Source organism: Petaurus breviceps, unplaced genomic scaffold, assembly GCF_028583685.1.
Source record: "Petaurus breviceps papuanus isolate PSGF00001 unplaced genomic scaffold, PetGlider_PUasm1.0 118, whole genome shotgun sequence".
Taxonomy (NCBI): Eukaryota; Metazoa; Chordata; class Mammalia; order Diprotodontia; family Petauridae; genus Petaurus; species Petaurus breviceps.
The window spans coordinates 17,003,342-17,023,130 of NW_027185616.1; the positions used below are offsets into that span (position 1 = coordinate 17,003,342).

At 37.4% G+C, this 19,789-nt stretch overlaps 1 protein-coding gene across 9 annotated transcripts in view; it reads right to left on the reverse strand.

Annotated features, from left to right (window-relative positions):
- Positions 1–19,789, reverse strand: part of SMARCA2 (SWI/SNF related BAF chromatin remodeling complex subunit ATPase 2) — a 289,270-nt gene that overhangs the window by 161,392 nt on the left and 108,089 nt on the right. For all 9 annotated transcript variants that reach the window (XM_069086747.1, XM_069086767.1, XM_069086776.1 and 6 more), the window contains 2 exons: positions 18,253–18,502; positions 4,188–4,314 (listed from right to left, as the gene is read on the reverse strand). In XM_069086747.1, the coding sequence (XP_068942848.1) occupies positions 4,188–4,314; positions 18,253–18,502 (377 nt within the window). The remainder of the gene's footprint in view (positions 1–4,187; positions 4,315–18,252; positions 18,503–19,789) is intronic.

Here is a 19,789-nt window from a genome sequence, read left to right on the forward strand (position 1 = left end):
TGCCTTGCCCACACTTTTGTCACTGATACTATAGAAGCAAGACTAAGGGGTGATTTCTTTTTAAGTTCACAGATTGCCATGGGCAAAAACGTCATGGGACCAATGTTCGGGTGATAAGCCTCTCTCCCTCCCTGTGTTAGGTGGCTCTTGCTGTCTGGTATACATTTGGAGCTTTTTTTGATCCATCAAACTTGCTAGAGCTTTAGGTCTATTAGCTTAGCATTTTAACAAGACATGTCACCTCCCACAGTACAATGAGTCACCAGAGTGGGGTTTTGGTGGAAGTAACCTGCTCTCATCCTAACTTGGTCCTTCCAGATCTAAGTCATCAAAAAAGTGTTTTCTCACAGACTGGTGGCTCTACCAGTCCTCTTTCTAGGTCCAACCTGTGGACAATCATTTACTTCATCAGCAAGCAACTATATTCCTCAGACTACTCTCCTTCAAGCCTCAACTCAAACAACAAATTTTCAAAAAGGAGAGAAAAACCTGCTATCTACAGGACCAAAATAATTTTTAGCTTGCTTCTGGTCTGTAGTATGCTACTAATTTGACAAATACAGAATATATTATTAACCTCAATTTTATAAGAAGGGGATTATAAGAAGGCTCTTCTAACCCTAGACACCAGACCAGGCATCCATTCATCCAACCAGGACATTTGACCATCTGTCCTGTTTGTCCTCACCTGGATCAGTACCCTCTACACCAGACCAGAACCTCTAGGTCTTTCATATCCACACCTTCAGCCAAAGGAGGACTAGAGCCAGTTTAAAGCAGATGTGGATAGCCAACTGTTAAATTTTCAGGGTGAGCATTTACACCTTGGAAATTGACAAAGCTACAAATTAGCTTGATTTATTGTTCTGTTGGTTGTCTAGACTTAAGGAAGTGATGGGGAAAATGTTAATAATGCAATTTAAATCTAAAAGTGTTTCATGGGCACATTTTTTTCCCCTGAGAGCTGGCTATTAAGGGTTTACTAGCACACCACAGCCCCCAGGCTTTGGGGAAGTTAATCCACTCACCTTTGAAGACTTCACCCCAGGGCCTCTAGCCCAACTGAGGGGTGATTGAATGAATGCAAATCAATTCACTTAGCCTACCACCATCTACTATCTAGTCCTAGACATCATATAATGCTTCACCTAAACATTTTATCTCACCCCCCAAACAACATCCTCTGCCACCTGGCTGCCATCTTGCATGTAGCTTATTGGCTTCTCTCTGGCTCCATTTCCTATTGCAATCAAGCCAATGATATCATCACTTCTGGCCACCACTTCCCTATTTGTGGTTTTTTCCCGACAGGATATGATCTCCTTGAAGGAAGGAATAATTTCTCTTTAACAACAATAACAAGAAAATGTGTGCACGTGTGTATACACACAAATGTGTATGTATATATATATATGTGTGTATGTATAGGTGTGTATACACATATGTATGTATATGTATATGTATATATAATACCTCCAACACTGAACATAGAACCTGGACTTAATAAATGTTTTTCACTCATTTGTCCCAACATTAAAAACATACTTTGATACCTGCCTGTTGCATAGATGTGGTCCCAGGCTACTGAAGCCTGTGCCACAAGACTAAAAGCTTTAGTAGTTACTAACAAGGAAAGCACACTTGGAGTATGGGCCCAACAAAGGACTGTACAAGTGTCTGTCATCCAAGAGCCGGTCTAAGTTCTAAGAAGCTCACCTGTGGGTACCATAAGGTAAGGAGGTCATTACCCATGAGGTAATCAAGTTTTTGGCCATTTTAGCTCTCTATGATGTGGTAGATCTGAGTGAGGAGAAGTAATCATGTTAAAAAAAAATTATGAGGAGCGGCCAGGTAGCACAGCGAGTAAGAGCACTGGCCCCATGTGATAGTAATGGCAATTAAAGATTCCCCTGTATTGGCTTGGTTTTCAAATTGATTGTGTTAAAACCCAGAGTTTGTTAATCCCACCTGTGGGATGGGCTTGTTGATGTGAAAAGAAAGTCCTGAATTGGGAGGAGCTGGTGACGTAGATTTGGAGACACAAGAGAGAGGTGGAAGATCTTTTTTGGTAGCTGCACCTCGTGGAGAGAGAGAGAGACTAAGAGAATTGCTGGTGGCCGCTTTGAATTGCCCTGGACTTTTGAGACCTGCCCCCTGAGCTGCCAAGGACTGAGGAGACATGGCTGTTTTGCTGGTACTTTGTCTGTCTGTTTTGATGTTATTTTGCCAGATTTGTCCACTGGTGAAAGACTGTCCTTTTGTTGAAGAAGTCCTGGAACCTGGCTGTTCGCTAAGAAGGCCTGAGACTGTCCTGCAGACAGAGAGTGAATACTGTCCACTGGTGAGGGACAGTACTGTTGTTGCAGGGGTCTGGAGACTGTCCTGCAGACAGAATGAATACTGTCCACTGGTGAGGGACAGTGCTGTTGTTGCAGGGGTCTGGGAGCCTTTCTGTTGGTTCAGAAGCCCTGAAGAAGGATTTTCTTGTTGTATGTTTACAGAAATCCTGGGAGAGGGCTTTGCTAATGTGTTCAGGGGTTCTAGGACTGTTCTACAGACAGAGGATAAATTCATGAAGGGACTGGCAATGTATCTTATGGCCTTGCTAAGCCTTGTCTCCCCAGGAACTAAGATTGCTGAGAACTTGCCTCGTGTGAAGATGAAGAAAAGACCTCCATTTGGGTATTAAGTGCTGTGTTTAAACTTGATGTAACTCTGGGGTAGATTCAATTGTGATCCTAGGGGTGGGAAACTTTTGACCTTATTGTGCTCCGTGATTGACAAATGAAGGTACTTTACCTATGTTTGGAAAATAATCTCCATTTGAGAAGAGGGGCTTTGTGGTGGACTTAATTAAGGTATAGCCTAGGGGTGGAGAAGTATTTAGAACAGAGACTTTGTAATTGATTGAATGATTGGAAGGTCCTGGGGTGGGGTAGTCCTTGGAGATTATTTAATCACACTTAGTAAATGCTGTATTTTGAATGATGTCATGTTTTAATCTTCTCTGTTCTTGGTTGGTCACTGAATAAAATAGAGAGCACCTATGCTGGTATTTTGAACCTGAGAAGTTGCCTTTCTTTTGGCATTACATTACACCCCAGTGTCAGGACGACCTGGGATCGAATCCTGGGCTCAGACACTTAGCACCCACCCAGAAACACCTGGCCATGTAACCTTGAGCAAGTTACTTAATCCCAATTGCTTAGGGGCAGCCAGGTGGCTACTTAGCACCACACCCAGAAATAACTGGCCATGTAACCTTGAGCAAGTTACTTAACCCCGATTGCTTAAAAAAAAAAATTATGAGTCTATAAAGTACTGGAACAAAAGAGACATAAAATAAGTAATAAGGCAGTTGGGTGGCACAATGAACAGAGCACTGGACTTAGAGTAAGGAAGATCAGAGTTCAAATCCAGCCTCAGACCCAACTGTGTAACCCCAGACAATTCACTTAATCTTTGTCTGCCTCAGATCCCCCACCTGTAAAATGGGGATCATTAGGGCACCTACTTCTCAGGTTAGTATAAGGATACAATGAGATAATGTTGTAAAGTGCTTTGTAAATCTTTAAAGCACCAACCAGATAAATGCTAGCCATTATAATCATTAATTCACTGAATGAATATTATTCTGCATGTGTACTTGAAGAGCCAAATTATAGGCTTGAACAGTCTCAAGGATTGTAACAAGTATTTCTTATAAAAATTTTATAAGACATTAATGTAGTAAAAAGAATAATACATATGTAAAGAAACCCATTCATAATCATTACTAATTTCTGACAATCTCTTATGCCTCTAAAGAAACGTTGTTCTACCACAATTATTTCATCTTCTTATCTGAGATATCACATGCCATAATATTGCTCTTATGATGTCATTGGATGGAAGAAAAATCTTTTCAGAGATCTCTAGTAAGATATGATCTTTCCCTTCTTCAAACCCAACAAAAACTTCACTTATATACCTCTTTTGGAAAGCATAGGGGGACATAATTAGTAGAAAACTAAGTTTACTTTGTCTCTAATACTTCTGATTACTTACAGTAAATCCAAATGATAACTTTTTATAAGCTTTACATTTTGTGACAATTTCACATGAGCTTACAGGATTGTCACAGATCATATTTTATGAAGCAATTATATTTATTTCTTATATTTCAGATTCAGTGAGAAAGGCATTACCTGCCGTTGAAAATTCAGTAACCTAAGAGCCTTCAGCTCCACAGTAGCCTTGGTTCGTAAATCTGGTGGCAAAGAGCCTGGCAAATTTTCCAGTTCTTGGATTCTGTGAGCTATACGAGCCTGAAGTCTAAAAGATAATAAAACAGAATAGGGGTTAAAAAAATAGTTAGCACCTACCTATAGATGATAAACAACAATATCTAATTTAAATTTAGAATAAAATATGTTCCTGATACCCTTAAACACTTTCTGACATCCAAGTAGATTTTCCAATAGTTAGGACATCAAGAAAAGACATATTTGTATTGAGATGTCATCTACATGTTACCACATTACAGTTTCCACACATATCTTTTTCAAAAGCTCAGATTAATCTATACATTGTAATAAATTATCATACTCCTATGGAAGAAATCACAGGCATTTAGGTATTTAATGTTGGTGAAATTATATTGAATCCACATTTTATATAACTTTCCCATTCTTTTTCACTGTTTCCTAAGGGCTATATGGAGAGAGTAGAGAGCTGTTGCTATAGAATTCCCAACTTTCGGTTCTGTCCTCAGGTAACCAGGCCATTCTGACTCTCTTGACAAGACACTGACAACAGTCATTACAGCAAAATGGCTAAAATCAATCATGTGCATACACTGAGGCCTCAGAAAATGACTCAGCATGTGTATTCCCAGCTACACTTTCTGAATTTGAATGCCTTGACAAAGTTTGGCATTTTTATGCAAAAATAAACAATAAAACAAAAACAAAACCCTAAACATCAATAAAATAAAGTAAAATGAAACTTGAGGCATATTTGCCAGTTCTAATCAGTTAAGAAAATGGTTTAAGAGTATCATTATGGATATTCATTTTGCCTACAATTTGAAATACATTGCCAGTATGTAAATGTAAAATGTGAAGTAAGATATGGCCTACAATCATTATAAACTAGGAATTAAATTAACAGATCTATCATATGTTCTCCAATTATTTTGATTTACCTGAACCATTCATTCAGATCAAAGATCCATACAATCTATATTTAATGGACCTGGGATTGTTGTCAGTTTATGTATTTCAATACAGAAGGAAACTTAAAGATCATTATTTTATAGATGAGGAAAGTGTGAAGCAGAAAAGTTAAGTGTCCTGGCTGAGGCTGCCCAGATGACAGTCACAGGACTTAAAGCCAGCTCTCCAAGTTCTGCTGTTTCAATCCATGTAGATGACACCTTGGTAAGACCTTGGTAAGGTAGTGTAATGGGTACTCAGGGAGCCCACTGAGAACGCTCTTTGTATATGTAGCCAGACTGGCTGCTGGTCTGTGATGAGGCCTGTTCTCAAAGCCTTCCCAGTGCAGAAGGACAAGCAAGAGCTTCGAGAAGAACAGTCAGCTCAGAGTCAGGAGGCCCCAAGCCCACTTAAGTCACCTTTTACTTGCTGTGTGACTTTGGACAAGTCATTTTGTCTATCTCTCTGCTCTTTGGTTTCCTTCCCTGTAAAATGAGGACAATAACACTTGCACAATTTTGTAAGCGTATTTAGAGATTCAAATGAAAGAATGTCCATAACAATGCTCACAAATCTTAAATACGAACCTCAGTCACTGTAACTGAGCTCTGCTGATACATTCTTTCCATATACCATCAATTTTAAACTCGTGTTTTTAAATTGTCAAAGTTGATGTTAAGTTTCTAGTCAGTTGACCACTACTACAAATCTTTCATGCTCATATTTAACTAATTAAATTAAAAGTTTTCCTAATTAAGAACTTCTCATAAGAACAGGAAGCAGAAACTGTTCTTGAATTGATGTTAAAAGAAACATCTTTTAAATATTGTATCATCCAACTTTTCAAACATGTCTATAGTTTAAATGATGAAAAAAAATCCATTAAATCCTCATTCACCTGCTGCAGATTATGCCCTTTTCCAAAGCAAAGTGAAATGAGAAATTATGATGTCCAGATATTGAGTTTTCATATTTGGTTAATTACACATTTATCAAAGACTGTCCTAATTTTACTACACTAAAATAGGATGTCCCAGGACATTCATTTTCCATTTTCATTAACAAAGAGATTCAGAAGTAAGCAAAAATTGAAAATGAGCACCTCAATCTAATTAGAAGGGGAAAAAAATCCTTCTCTGATATGCTTCCAAATGAACAACAGCTGGGCAGCCAAAGCCAAACTAACAATTATAATGACAACCAAGAACAAGGTAGTTGATTATCGAAATAAGATATTACTGAACTATCAAAAAGCTGTTCTATAGAGATCTTTTGTTCATGTTGCTGTTGGTGGTGTTGAGTTTCATTAACTTTTCACGACCTCATTTAGGTTTTTCTTAGAAAAGATACAGCAATGGTTTGCCATTTCCTTCTCCACCTCATTTTACAGATGAGAAAACTGAGGCAAACAGATTTAGGAGACTTGTCCAGAGTCACATAGCTAAATTCGAACTCAGGTTTTCCTGACTCTGGCCTGGTGTTCTATCCACTGTGCCATCTAGCAGTTTCTCAAACAAATATGACTCATTTTCCCCTGAACTTAAGCTCTTTGCTCACAAAAGCACTCTTCTTCCATTGTTATAATAAGTACGCCTACAGCAACAGTCTGAAAGCCTTCAAAGATGTAATAAGATTTTCATTCACCCCATAAAAAAAGGCAAAGGCAAAAATAAGATCCTCAACAAAGTCCAACTCTGGTTCTTCCCATGCCACGGGAGTTACCCTGGGTTCTTGGGGGTTATGCCAATACAGTAGAAATCTGGCAGGGCCTAGTCCATATAAAGACTTCAAGTTACAACCTTGCCAGTGGATTGAAGTTGCTGTCAGAAAACAAAGCTAGCTAAGTAAAGAGAATTTCAGATGATTTTTCTGGCGTCCCATGAAACAGCAAAAAATGGCATGCAGTCACACGCACATAGACTGGGGAAAGCAATGGGACAGCCATCCAAGTCTCATGTAATTCCTTACCTATGTGATGGTTTTTCCTGTAAGGATCACAAGACAATTCTCTATTAAGAGGTCATTTAACTGAATGAGGAAGTTTTGTAGTAGTGAAGGGTTCCATGTAATTAGCCACCCACACAGACATTTAGAGGCCTTCATTATTTCTCCAGAATCCTCTCTTCAATTTGGACTTTACACAGGATATCCTCTCATTACATTAGTGACCATATATATGTCTGTTTTTTTTAATGTCTCACTTGACATTAATTATAATAGGATCATTAGAAAAGGTTATATTTGTGACTGTACCTATCAAGAAATCTTGAATGATCTTAACATATTCTCATAAAGATTTTATAGAAACAGGAAAGTAGGTATATGGATTAGTAATCATTGGTATCTTCTCAGTTGTTTTTTATTAGAATTTTCACCTCTTTGAAATATTTTGAACATCTATTCCTAGGTGCCTTTAAAATTGTATCACTTCCAGTATGTTTTTTAAAATATATGTTGTTAAAGATAAACATATATATTATATATACATACATGTATGCATATATGTATGTATATACACAAACGTGTATACATATCTATATATATATATATATAAATACACATATGTATTCTGTAGAAAGAGACAGAGATAGAGATATATGGCGGAACGATCACAGTTAAACTCTAAAATCATTGTCTATCATGTGCTACAAAGTTAAAAAGAAATGTCACTAAACCAAAAAAAGATAACCAAGTACAATTAAGTTCAACAGAGATCTGTGCAAAGGACTGCACGATTTTGAGGGTGGTAAAGTATAGGAAAGAAAGAAGGATATCAAAGGTTTAGAGGAAAACAAAAAGTTTGGGCTTTATTATTTTCAACCTCCAAAACAAACTGACCAAGAAAATATTATGAATAAACTACTGACCCAAGATGTCTGGGTCATAAGGCCACCAAAAGCCCCGACCAGACATTTTCTTGGATTCTCAAGTCTTTTTGAACCTCTCCAAAATAGGAATTAAACACACGAGATAAAGGACTTCCAGCTGTCTCCACAGTCTATGATACGAAGAACCATCATGAAGTAAGACCCCAATGAGTAATAAGTGAAGGATAATCTCCAGCCCCTGAGGACCTCCCTCCACCCAGCACCTCCTCCTCTACCACACTCAGGAGAGGCTGAACAAGCGAGACCAAGGGCTTGGAGCCCACTCACCTCCACCCACCTGTATCCATCCAGTGTGGTGGCTTGGGCTGCAACATCAAGTATGTTTTGTGCTGCAATAGAACTTTGGCCAAAGAACTGAGGAATGGAGGGAAGGAAGGCAAGGCTTCAGCATGTGTAGTCATGTGGCCCTGAGAGAATAGGATCACCACCTAGCTGGGGCCTATTCTGTTTCCCCTGGAAGGGGAAAGGACAAGAAGCTGAGGGCAGTGAAATGTGAACTGAGGCCAGGCTGGTTTGAGGCCCAGCCTCCAGGAAAATCACACTCAAAGAAGTCAGAAAGTGGGTGATAGGGACATATAAGGAAAAAAGGCTAAGTCTACAAAAGATCTTAGGAGGAAAAAAATTTAGTTAAAGACCATGAGCATAAGCAAATAAACCAACAGGGAAATATAAATTTTTTAAAAAGAGAATATGGTTTCCATATCAGCTAAATGAACTCAGAATCTATGAATAAATACTAAAATACGATATCTGAAAGAATCAATACCTGATAAGCAAAGGACCCTGTGGATTCCCAAGAGACCACAGAAAAACAGTAGAATATTCTTGAATGGTTTCAAAGAGAAATAATGTGAAAGAAAAATTGATGGCCTACACAGCAGAAATAATTAGAAGAACAGAAAAACTTGAATCCACAGAGGCCAGTCTCACCAAAGAAACAAAAGAGAGAAGAATTGATTGGGAAGGCAAATACACAGAAGTGAAAAACAATCTGGAAGAAGAGAAATAAATGGCAATAATGTTAACAGAAACTATATAAACAAAACATACTGATTTCAAAGACCAGACGTGTAGAGAAAATTTAAGGGTTCTAATTCCCTCAGAATAACATGAGAAGTTAAAAAAATAACTCTGAATAGCATAATGCAAGAAATAATACAAGAAAATTGCCCAGAACTTCTGAACAAAGTATCAGTCAAAAGAATCCATAATTAATCTTCAGGGGAAAAAATTTAGTAACTACTGATACATGTCCTGTTTTTTTCATCTCTACATAATTATGAGAATGATCTACACACATATCAAGGGCATACATGAAGACAGATGAAAGGGAAAAAAAGCCTTTTGCAAATCACATTCTATGGCAGACCACAACTATGCTCTTCAGTCATGCAACTGAACTGAAAGGTACATGCAGTAAAAGATCCCAGTATGTTCATTGTTTGACCACAAAAAAAGCATTTGACTGGAAAACAAAGGAGAAACCAAACAAAACAACAGCAAAACCCACCAATCCCTAAAGGTTCTCCTGCAATAACGTATCTCTTATCCACATATCAACATTATGCAGGATTCCTGGAAAGGTTATTAATAGCAGGTAAGGTATAGGGCAAGGAGATGTATGCTTGTTAAAGAAAGGTGTTTGCTGTCATCACAGCACCTGTCTATAGCAGAGTCTCTATAGATAGTAAAGTTCTCTAGATGCTACATTTGCAAATAATGTACCAATTGCATCAAACCTCAGAATGCTGCAGGGTCTTCCAAATGATATCCATATTAATTCAAAACAGTTTGGCTTAGCCACATGGGAAAAACCAAGGGAATGAAGAATTCCAGCACATAGAACAGTACCTGGCATGTGCTTAATAAATGACTGTTGATTGATTGCTTATTGCCCAGACTATGATATACAATTGAATGGCCAACCCATAGAATTTGGTCCATGAACATACAATTAATTATCCTGAAAGAAACTGCACATAACAAGCAAGACCTAGAATTGAACAAGATAAGGAGAGTGAACTAAATTGCCTTTGTGAAAGTTAATATAGATTTTAAAGAACTCCTGTCTTCTCCCTATCATAAAGGCCAACTTTTCTAACAAAAATTTAATTATACAGCCACCTGAAAGTCATAGAGTACAACAGTTAATGAAGAATTAAAGCTAAGGGTAACCCAGAAGTCAATGGAGAGAAACATCAGTTGAATTAAGATAATCTGCTTAAAGAATGTCATCTGAGAGATATATGATCTTAAAAGATGGTAGATCAGTTAGGCAGTGAGAACAAGGGTTAAGCAACATACAGGCTTTGTGCTCCTCTCCTCCGGTAACCATATGATGTCAAGAGATCAAAAGGAAGATGCCCAGAACATTGGGTAGAAACTCTCTGAATCATTTCCAAAAGGATATGGAAAAGACTCACACAGACATTGCACAAAAAGATTATCTATATCACTGAAATCATTACCCATATCAGTAAGGCTAAATTATTCAAGTACTGAATCCCCCAAATTATTGAAGTTCATTGTGTGAGATTTAATCATTTTTCTTAAATTTGAAACACACTCAGTTTTTCAGTTTTAGACTTCATAGGTGATGGTTCCGCTACCATCAAAAATGAGTATTAGAACTCTGTTGACAAGAGAGCTCTGGAGAACCGCTAGCAAATATGTTCCATTTTATATCAATTTTCTGTCTTTCAGCTTAGCCTAATGATAATCTGGGGATAACTGACTTATCCCTTCTATTGATTTTCACTGTATTGTGAGACAGTACTTCCACCATGTCCTTCATAATGTTTTGCAGTCAGTCGGTCAATAAATATTTAAGTGCCTACTATGTGATAGGCACTTTGCTAAGTTATAGAGATACAAAGAAAGGTAAAAAGAACATTCCTGCTTTTAAAGAATCCACAGTCAAATGGGGGAGACAACATCCAAACCATTATGTGAAAACAAGGTATGTAGAAAATAAATTGGAGAGAATATTCTAAACAGTTATCCTTCATAGCAACCTCTCTTTATTTGCCCAGGAGATTGAGTAAGTTTCTAAGCTATTGATTTCTTGATCATAATCTCCTCCTTATAACTGCTGGTTTAGATATCTGGTAAACTTCTCTAAGAAGCAATCGTAATAAACAATATGATTATTTTTAGTTAACAATAATTAAGTTTCTCTCCCTCCTACTCTTATCTCTGAAAAGAGAAAAAGAAAACCCTTGTAACAAATAGGCATAATCAAGCAAAAACACATTCATTCATTGGCCATGTCCAAAAAATAAATATCTCTTTCAACATCCTGAGTTCATCATCTGTCAAGAGACAGGTATCAAACTTTATCATCAGTCCTCTGGAAGCATGGTTGGTAATTGAATTACTAAGAGTTCTTAAGTCTTCCCAAGTTGTTTTTTTTTTACAGTTGTTATTGTATAAATTGTTCTCCTTCTTCTGCTCACTTCATTCTGCATCAGTTCATACAAGTCTTCCCAGATTTCTTTGAAGTCCTCCATTTGCGATTTCTTATGACTCTCCATTACATTCAACCACCATTATTTGTTCAGGCTTTCCTCAATTGATGGATATGCCCTTAGTTTTAAGTTCCTTGTTACTACAAAAAGAGCTGCTGAACATATGCCTCTTATCAATATTGCCAGTTCAAAGCAATAGCAATTTAATGACTTGAAGAATCATTTCACATTGCTTTCTAGAATTCGTACCTATCAAAATATATTAATGTGCCCTTTTTTTTTGCCCAGCATCTCCAACACTTGACATTTGTTCACCTTTGTCTTCTCCAGTCTGCTGGATATGAGGTAAATCAACTTCACAAATTATTTAGCTTTCATTTCTCTCATTACTAGTGGTTTGGAGCATTTTTTTTAATATTGCTATTTGGTTGATTTTCTTTCCTTCAATAAATTCATGTTCATATCCTTCAATTATTTATCGGCTATGAAATGGCTCACTTATTCTTATAAGTTTGAATCCATTGTTATGAATCTTGGAGATGTGACCTCTTTCAGAAAAAACTTGTTGAAAAGGTTTTTCTCCAGTTACCTGCTTCCTTTTTTATTTTAGCTGCATTAGTTTTGTTTGTGCAAAAAAAAATCATTTTACATAACCATTATTGTCCATGCCTTTGCTTTTTATTCATTTTCCATTCTTCAAGTTGAAAGTTTGTTTGAATAGGACTAAGTTGCTGTAATTGCATACAGTGTATTTTCATCCTTATCCTTGCTTCTAATTTAATCTTGAATTTGACCATTGTTTTAACTAGGAAATGAGCTAATTGTGCAAAAAGAAAATCCTAAAATGACTTCTAAGTTGATAACCAAACTCTTTATCTGTTAACACGTAGTTGATTTCATTTTTAAATGTTATATTATTCAGTGATCATCAAGCTAATATTATTCAGTGATCATCAAGCTAATTGCATTTTTATTCTTGAAAAAATTCAAGATATACATGCATATATATATATGTATAATGCACACACACCTATGTATATATGAGAATCCTTTGAGTAATCTAATAAACTTTTACCTCCTCCATTTCTTAATCCCTGTAGCATCTTATCCTAAGGTTATCTTCATATTTTTAAGTCATCAAATTCCTAAGTATTTACTGATTTGTTTTAGGGGGTACTGTCAAGTTCTGGGTAGAATCTTCCTCTTTACAACAGATGTTAGCCCAAACCTACAATTAACTCCAGGGTGGTTACTGTGGGGCAATAGGGGTAGTGTATAAGGCAAAATGACTAAGAATGTAACAAACCCTGCCAACTGCCTGATTTGCTTCTCCATAGAGAACTTGGGAGCCATCCTTTCATTTCAATGAAACTTCCCGTTTCATTTATAGTAAGTCCATCAGTGTGGATGGACAGTAACAACAGGATTATGGGGTCATAGATTTAGCGCTACAAGGTGTCTTTGAGGCCATCGAAGTCCAGTCCCTCATTTTACATTTTACATAGACTAATTAAGTGACTTGCCTAGGTTCACATATCTAGTGAGTATTCGAAATGAGGTTCAAACCCTGGGCTTCCTGACTTCCCATTCAATAATGAAGCCTCTACTCCAAGCTACAGTTACACTTATATTTGTGGGTGGGCAAAATCCATGTAATTCCAAAGTACTTCCCCCTTCTAAGCACTTGACCAGTGTCACTGCAGAAAAAGATTTCACAAGACGGAGCCTGAGGGACACTGCACTAATCACCCTGGGGCCAATCTGCTGGTTACAACCCACTCTGTACTTAGTTAAGCTGGTCCTGGAACAGCAAGAACACTTTGTCACTGGGACCACACCAGCTGGGTGGATCTTGCCAAGGCTATGCTTCCTTGGCACAGCCTCCCAGAAGCCAGGGTGACCTACATGCTAAGATGAGGCATCTGAGCTGGGCCTCTGGGAGAGAGTAACAATAACAAAACATTACACAGCACTTTGCAAAGTGCTTTCTTCACAACAACACAATACCAGAATTATCGTGCCTATATCTTACAGATGAGGAAACCGAGGTTCAGAAATGTGAAGTGACCCCCTTAGAGTCATACAGAAAGTAAGTGCTAGAACCAAGATTCAAAGATTCAAACCCAGGTGGGCGATTCCTAGTCCTGTGACCTTTCTATTATACAATGCAAGGAAAAATTATCCTCTTCGGGAAAAGGTCTTGGTATTTTTTTTCTTTTGTAATTTTAAGTAATGCTCCTCTCCAGACAATTTCATCTTGCCATCAATGGGATACAGCAGGTAGTCTGATAAAGAGATTCCCGATTCTAAACTTCCTGAAACAACAACAAGGATGTAATACTGCATAACTGCAGGGGGCTCATTTGGCCTCCTCAGGAGTACAGAAAATTGAAACAGAATTAGGTCAGTCAGGTTTTTCATACAGATTGAACAGTAAATCAAGAGAGGTTACTGCTCTGGCAAGAAAGGGAGTTTCATTAAAGGCAACAGATATTTGTTCAGGTCCAGAGGAGAAGTTTATGATTCCTGTAGGAGAGTTATTTGTACAGAAAATGACACTGGTACATTCTGTTCCTTCAAGTAGCAAGCAGTCTAACACTTCGGGTGGGGGTGGGGACCTCAACATGATATTTTGGGCAACTCTGCCTGGAGTGGGACTGCTTGGTAATTTCTGAGAAGGTATTTTAGTATATCAATAGAAATAGCATATGACAAAAATCAAAAGAAATTGTATTTTTTTCTCCCTCATATACCAGAACGCTCTTGTACTTATATCAAATCCTGAAACGATATACTGAATATGTCAATGATTGCATTCTAAAATAAATCCTTATGGGAAAAAGCAATTTATAATCCATCCACACCAGGATCTGTGAAATGACAGTCTGAATACTAATTTAGTAAAAAAAAATCAAATCAATCCATCAACATTAGGTAAGTAAGTAGAGGAAACCCTATCCAGCCATGTTTGCAAAAGCTTCACTTTCATGGAATGCCTCCAAAGAACAAGTATGAGCAACATATTCAGTTGGATCATAAAAGGGAAAGAGAAGAGAGTGAAAATTGACAGGGAGTGTCCAAGCTCTGGGGCAGCAGAGATGGAGGGATCTGAGTACCAGCTTGTACAGAAGGACAGACAGTGAGCTCTGCCTCAGCTCAGCCAGCAGAACTCCCTTAGCTGTTCTATTGTGCTATGCAACACCCGAGCATGGACCCTCTGACCGGTTTATATACACAGAACCGTCATTCCTGTAGAAGAGCCTGCCTTTTGTTGGCTCAGGGAAGCTTCTACCACCCAGAGAAGACTCACGATTTTGTAAGTTTCCTATACAGACAACCCCCTCTGCAAGAATTTTGCTGGGGCTTCCCCCTGGTATTAGACACATAAACACTCCCTTTCTGTCACTTTGCTAAAACTATTTTTACTCCTATGTATCTTTATACTTTCATTGTCTCACCATTCCTCACAAACCCCCAAATTTGGACTTTCTCTGATCCAACAGACAGCAGGAAATATTTATATACCATGCTTTCTTTAAACAACTGGGGAACACAGCAAGTTAAATGAAAAAGATTTTTTTACTTACTGTAGACAAGGTAAGTAATATTCCTAAACATAAAAAATGATCATTTTAAAAAGAATTCTGACATGATTTTTGCCCAGAGTAAATGTATCCAATTGCAAAAGAGGGATCACTTAAACTTTGCTCAAAGTCTTTCAATGAGATGCCTCTTTGCATCTACTAGAGAAAATGCTAAAGGCAATAAACTCATTCAATCATAAGAGAACCATGAGGAAAAGAGTTCTTAGATGCCTTTCATAAATGCTTGGGGGACTTAATCTAACCTTTTTATAAGAATACATTTAACTAATCTCTACCACTGAGCAATTTATCTTCTTTTAGGCCGAAACTGGCTATTGCATCACAACCAAAGAAGATAAAAGATTCTCCCTATGATGTTGCCAAAGCAAACCAATACTTCTGCCATGGATGATAACCACTTAGTTGTGGCACAGGACCATCACACTCTGTGGACAGGCTGCTGCTTAGATGAATGACTTCAAAAGCAAAGCAGCTTTATAAAAAGGGAGACATTTTTTGAGTAATAAAAGAATAAAGAAGAACCATTTCACACAATCCTCTGAGCTCATAATTTAAAAGACACTGACAGCTACAATTTTTTATTAATGCGGAATTGGAGGGAAAAAAAGCTTTTTACACATTAGACTAGCTTTAAATTATACCATGTAATGCTGTACATTATGCATCTGGGGCCATTTGTTAAGATCAACATAGCACTTTACTCTCAAAACGGTGTTAAAAGTGAGTTCCTTGTAAGCATGGTACCCATTAAAGTTCTGGCACCATCTCAAACCCCAAAAGAAGTCTAATAATGTGCACCTGGGCAGAGATTACACAACATCCCCCAAAAGACAAAAACTAGGGGAGGAAAAAAACCAAAAGTGATAAAATGAAAAGTTCATAATAATAAACTTTAGTACATAATAGTAAACAATATATAACAAAATTTTAAATAACAAAAATAAATATGTAAATAGCAAAACAATGAAATATAAATTAATATAATTATATATAACTTAACCATGTAATAATATATAATAATATTATAAATTATATTTAATAAGTACAGAGTAGTAAATCATACCTAAATAACAAGGTAGGTTTATATATAACAAAATTCTTGTCACTATTCAATATCAATCCATAACTTGGTGGTAAATAGGATTTCATGGGTATGATGACTAAATGGAATGTGACCTATGACAAGAATATATCAAAATAATTATATACCTTATTGAAAAGGTACCGATTAGATAAAAAGTCTGATGAAGGTGTAATATATATCAAAAAAATACACTTCTGTGTGGGAATTCATGAACTAATCATAGGGGAGATGATGGTGGAGCACCTTTGGGTGATGATCAAAGAAAACAGGAATGGAAGCAATGTTGAGGGGATAGTACACCTGGCCACAAGAAGGTCCCAAAGGTGGCATAGAGGCAGGGGACGAGGGTTTCGGGGTTATGGGGAAGGTGCTCTAACTTTGAGGACACCAAAAGAAGTTCTCTGCTACAAACCAATAATTGAAGGAATTCTTCACTTGGCTCACTGGTAATTTAATCTTTCACATGAAATGAAGGAACTTCTCTCCTGAACCTGACTCTGATCAAGAAAAGGAATGAGCAGCGAAAGTTGAAAGAAATGAAAGGTGCTTTCAAAAGAAGTGACTACACCATACAGCATATGACAGGTAAAGAGGAGAACACAAGGCCCAGTTGGCCTCATAATCTAGACTTCTGGAGAACAGATTTGATAGAGTTCACAGAAAAGATAGAATCTTATGAACTAACATTCTACAAAGGAAACTGACTCAAGAGGGATGGGAGGGACTCAAGAATGAAATTCTGATGACACAAACACAAATGATTCCAATGAAGAAGAAAAGGAAGAAATGTCTGAAAAGATGAATGTGGCTCCTCCGGGAACTTATCAACAAGCTAGAATTTTTAAAAGACATAAGTAGAAGATAGAGGCTTGCTCACATGACTGAGGATGAATACAAAAGTGGCATGCCTTGTAAGAGAAATGTCAGGAGGACTAAAGATGAGGATGTTAAGGATTCCGATAAATGCTAAAGATACCCCCCCAAAATATTTTCAGCTGTAAAGAAGGCAAGAGGAAGATTGAGTACTGGATCAGACAGCAGTTTGAGGTAGATGGAACATTTAGGGATAGGTGAAAAGAAGAAAGAACTATTTAATTCCTACTTTGCTTCTGTTGTGTCTTCCAAGACAAAAGACTGAACTAAAATTACTAAGAGGGAATTAAAAAAAAGTAAAGATGAAAAGACGATGGCAAGGAAGCTCCAATATGCCCAAAGGGAGTTCACATCACCAGGTCTGGCAATGGATACACCCCCAAGGTATAGGACTTAAACAATATATAATGGCAGAACCTCTGTCAGTGAGCCTCAAAAAGCAATGGAAAACAAGAGTGCTAACTCAGGACTAGAGATGGGCAAAGATACTGATTTTCAAAAATAAGGAAGATTCTAGATACTTCAAAATGTGGGCTAATGACTTGACTACAGGATGCTAATTGACTTAAAGAATATTGTAGATACTAGCCATGTGACCTTGGGCAAGTCACTCAACCCCAAGTGCCCTGCTCTTCCCTCTCCCAAAAGCAAAATAAATATATAAATAAGAATATTGTAGAAATGATGATCAGGCATCGTGTAAATGTAAGTTTACACGATTCATTATTATTCATTTCTACCTGCACCAGTACTCTTTCAAACATTTTCAGTAACATCAGACCTCTTCCTTCTTTGGTCACTATAAAGGTAAGCAAAAAGATAGTATAACTAACAGATGTATTTCTAGAAACATGCTAAAATACAAGTACTCTAAGAGTAAATAAAGGGAGGCAGCATGATATAGTGTCAATTTGGAGCCAGAGAATTGGATTCAAATAAGTCCTCTGCTAATAGCTATGACTGAGGAAGGCACTTAACCTCTAACCTTCAGCTGCCTGTAAAATGGGAGACTTGCAAGGTAGTGTAAGGATCAAATGAGATAATGACCTCAAAGAACTTGGTAAACCATGAAGCATTATGAAAAATGTGAAATATTTATTTTATCATTATTCATTTAAGCTCTTAACTTTAATTTCTTACCTGTATTCTCTCTCCTGTAGTATTTCAACAGGATCCAGTCCCTGTGGTTTCTGAATGGGGCTAATCCGATTCTGCTTTTGCTGTAGCTGAACCACAGGGGAAGGCTGCCCAGGGGTTGGCTGGGGCACAGAAGGTCCAGGCAGGGCAGCAGCTGGCTGAGCAGCTGGAGGAGCTGGTGAAGGCCTTCCACTTGGAGGGGGAACTGCAAGCTTTTGTGGGGTACTTGGAACATTCATATCTGGTGCTTGGCCTACAAAATGTAAAAGCTTCATAAATAATAACGATCAGACACTTAACTTTGGCTCATACAAATAACAACAGCAACAATTGTCATCCTTATGTATTTAAATGGGAAGGGCAACATCCTAAACATCTCAAACAAGTTAAGGTCTGGCCTCTGTCCCTATAGGGAAAAATCAGTTGACCAATGAGCCCTACAGAAAGTGAATCAAAAATGACTGTGACATAACCAAGTACTTTGAATTTTTAGGTTTTAATGTGTTTAGACAGTAGGTTCTAAAAAGGAATTACAGTGGCACCCATGGCTCATGAAAACTAGGGAGTAGTACAGGAGCCACTAGATCAGACATAGAGGCTGCCCTCATATCTGCAGAGTGAAAGGCAGAGCAGTCTTTCCTGAGAGAATTCAGTGCTAACTTGCAAGAATCCCGTTAATAGAGCTTTGATTCTTTGTACACAGAACTACAAATATAATTAGGTTATATAATTTTTTTGGAGGGCCACTGGGGTTAAGTGACTTACCCAAGGTCATACAACTAGTTGTTTTGTGTTAAGTGTCTGAGGCCGGATTTCAACTCAGGTCCTCCTGACTCCAGGGCCAGTGCTCTATTCACTGTGCTACCTAGCCACCCCAAGATTATGTATTTTTAAAGTAAAATCAACTCATTTATTTTTATTGGCTCTCTAAAACAGAATTCAACATTTAAAGGTAAATATATGCTGGCCTTTTAAAAAATATATCTTAACTGCCATAAAACTGTCCAGAAATATTGCATAATATATTTTTTAAATCTAATAAGAATCCTCTTTTAAAAAAATTATCAAGCATTAAGATATGAAAGAAAGGATTTTTCTCTCTGGTTATCAACACAAAAATGTATGTACATAGGCAAACATTCTGAGGCTCTATATTTAATGAATTAAACTTGAGTTTAATGTAGAAAATACTCTGCAACAAGTATTGCACATCTTTTCAGACTTTTTCAATGTATTGATCACTTACACTAATTTTTTTCTCCTTTTTTTCTTTTTTAGATTTTGTCTTTAGAAAATTCTATCAGTTATATGGGAACACTGGGAGGTAAAGGAGGAATGTTGGGAAAACTATGATGACATAAAAAAGGCATCAATAACTTATTTTTAAAAACAGAAACAGGGGTGGCCAGGTAGCACAGCGAGTAAGAGCACCGGCTCCAGTGTTGAGAAGACCTGGAGATCGAATCCCGGGCTCAGACACTTAGCACCCACCCAGAAACACCTCGCCATGTAACCTTGAGCAAGTTACTTAACCCTGATT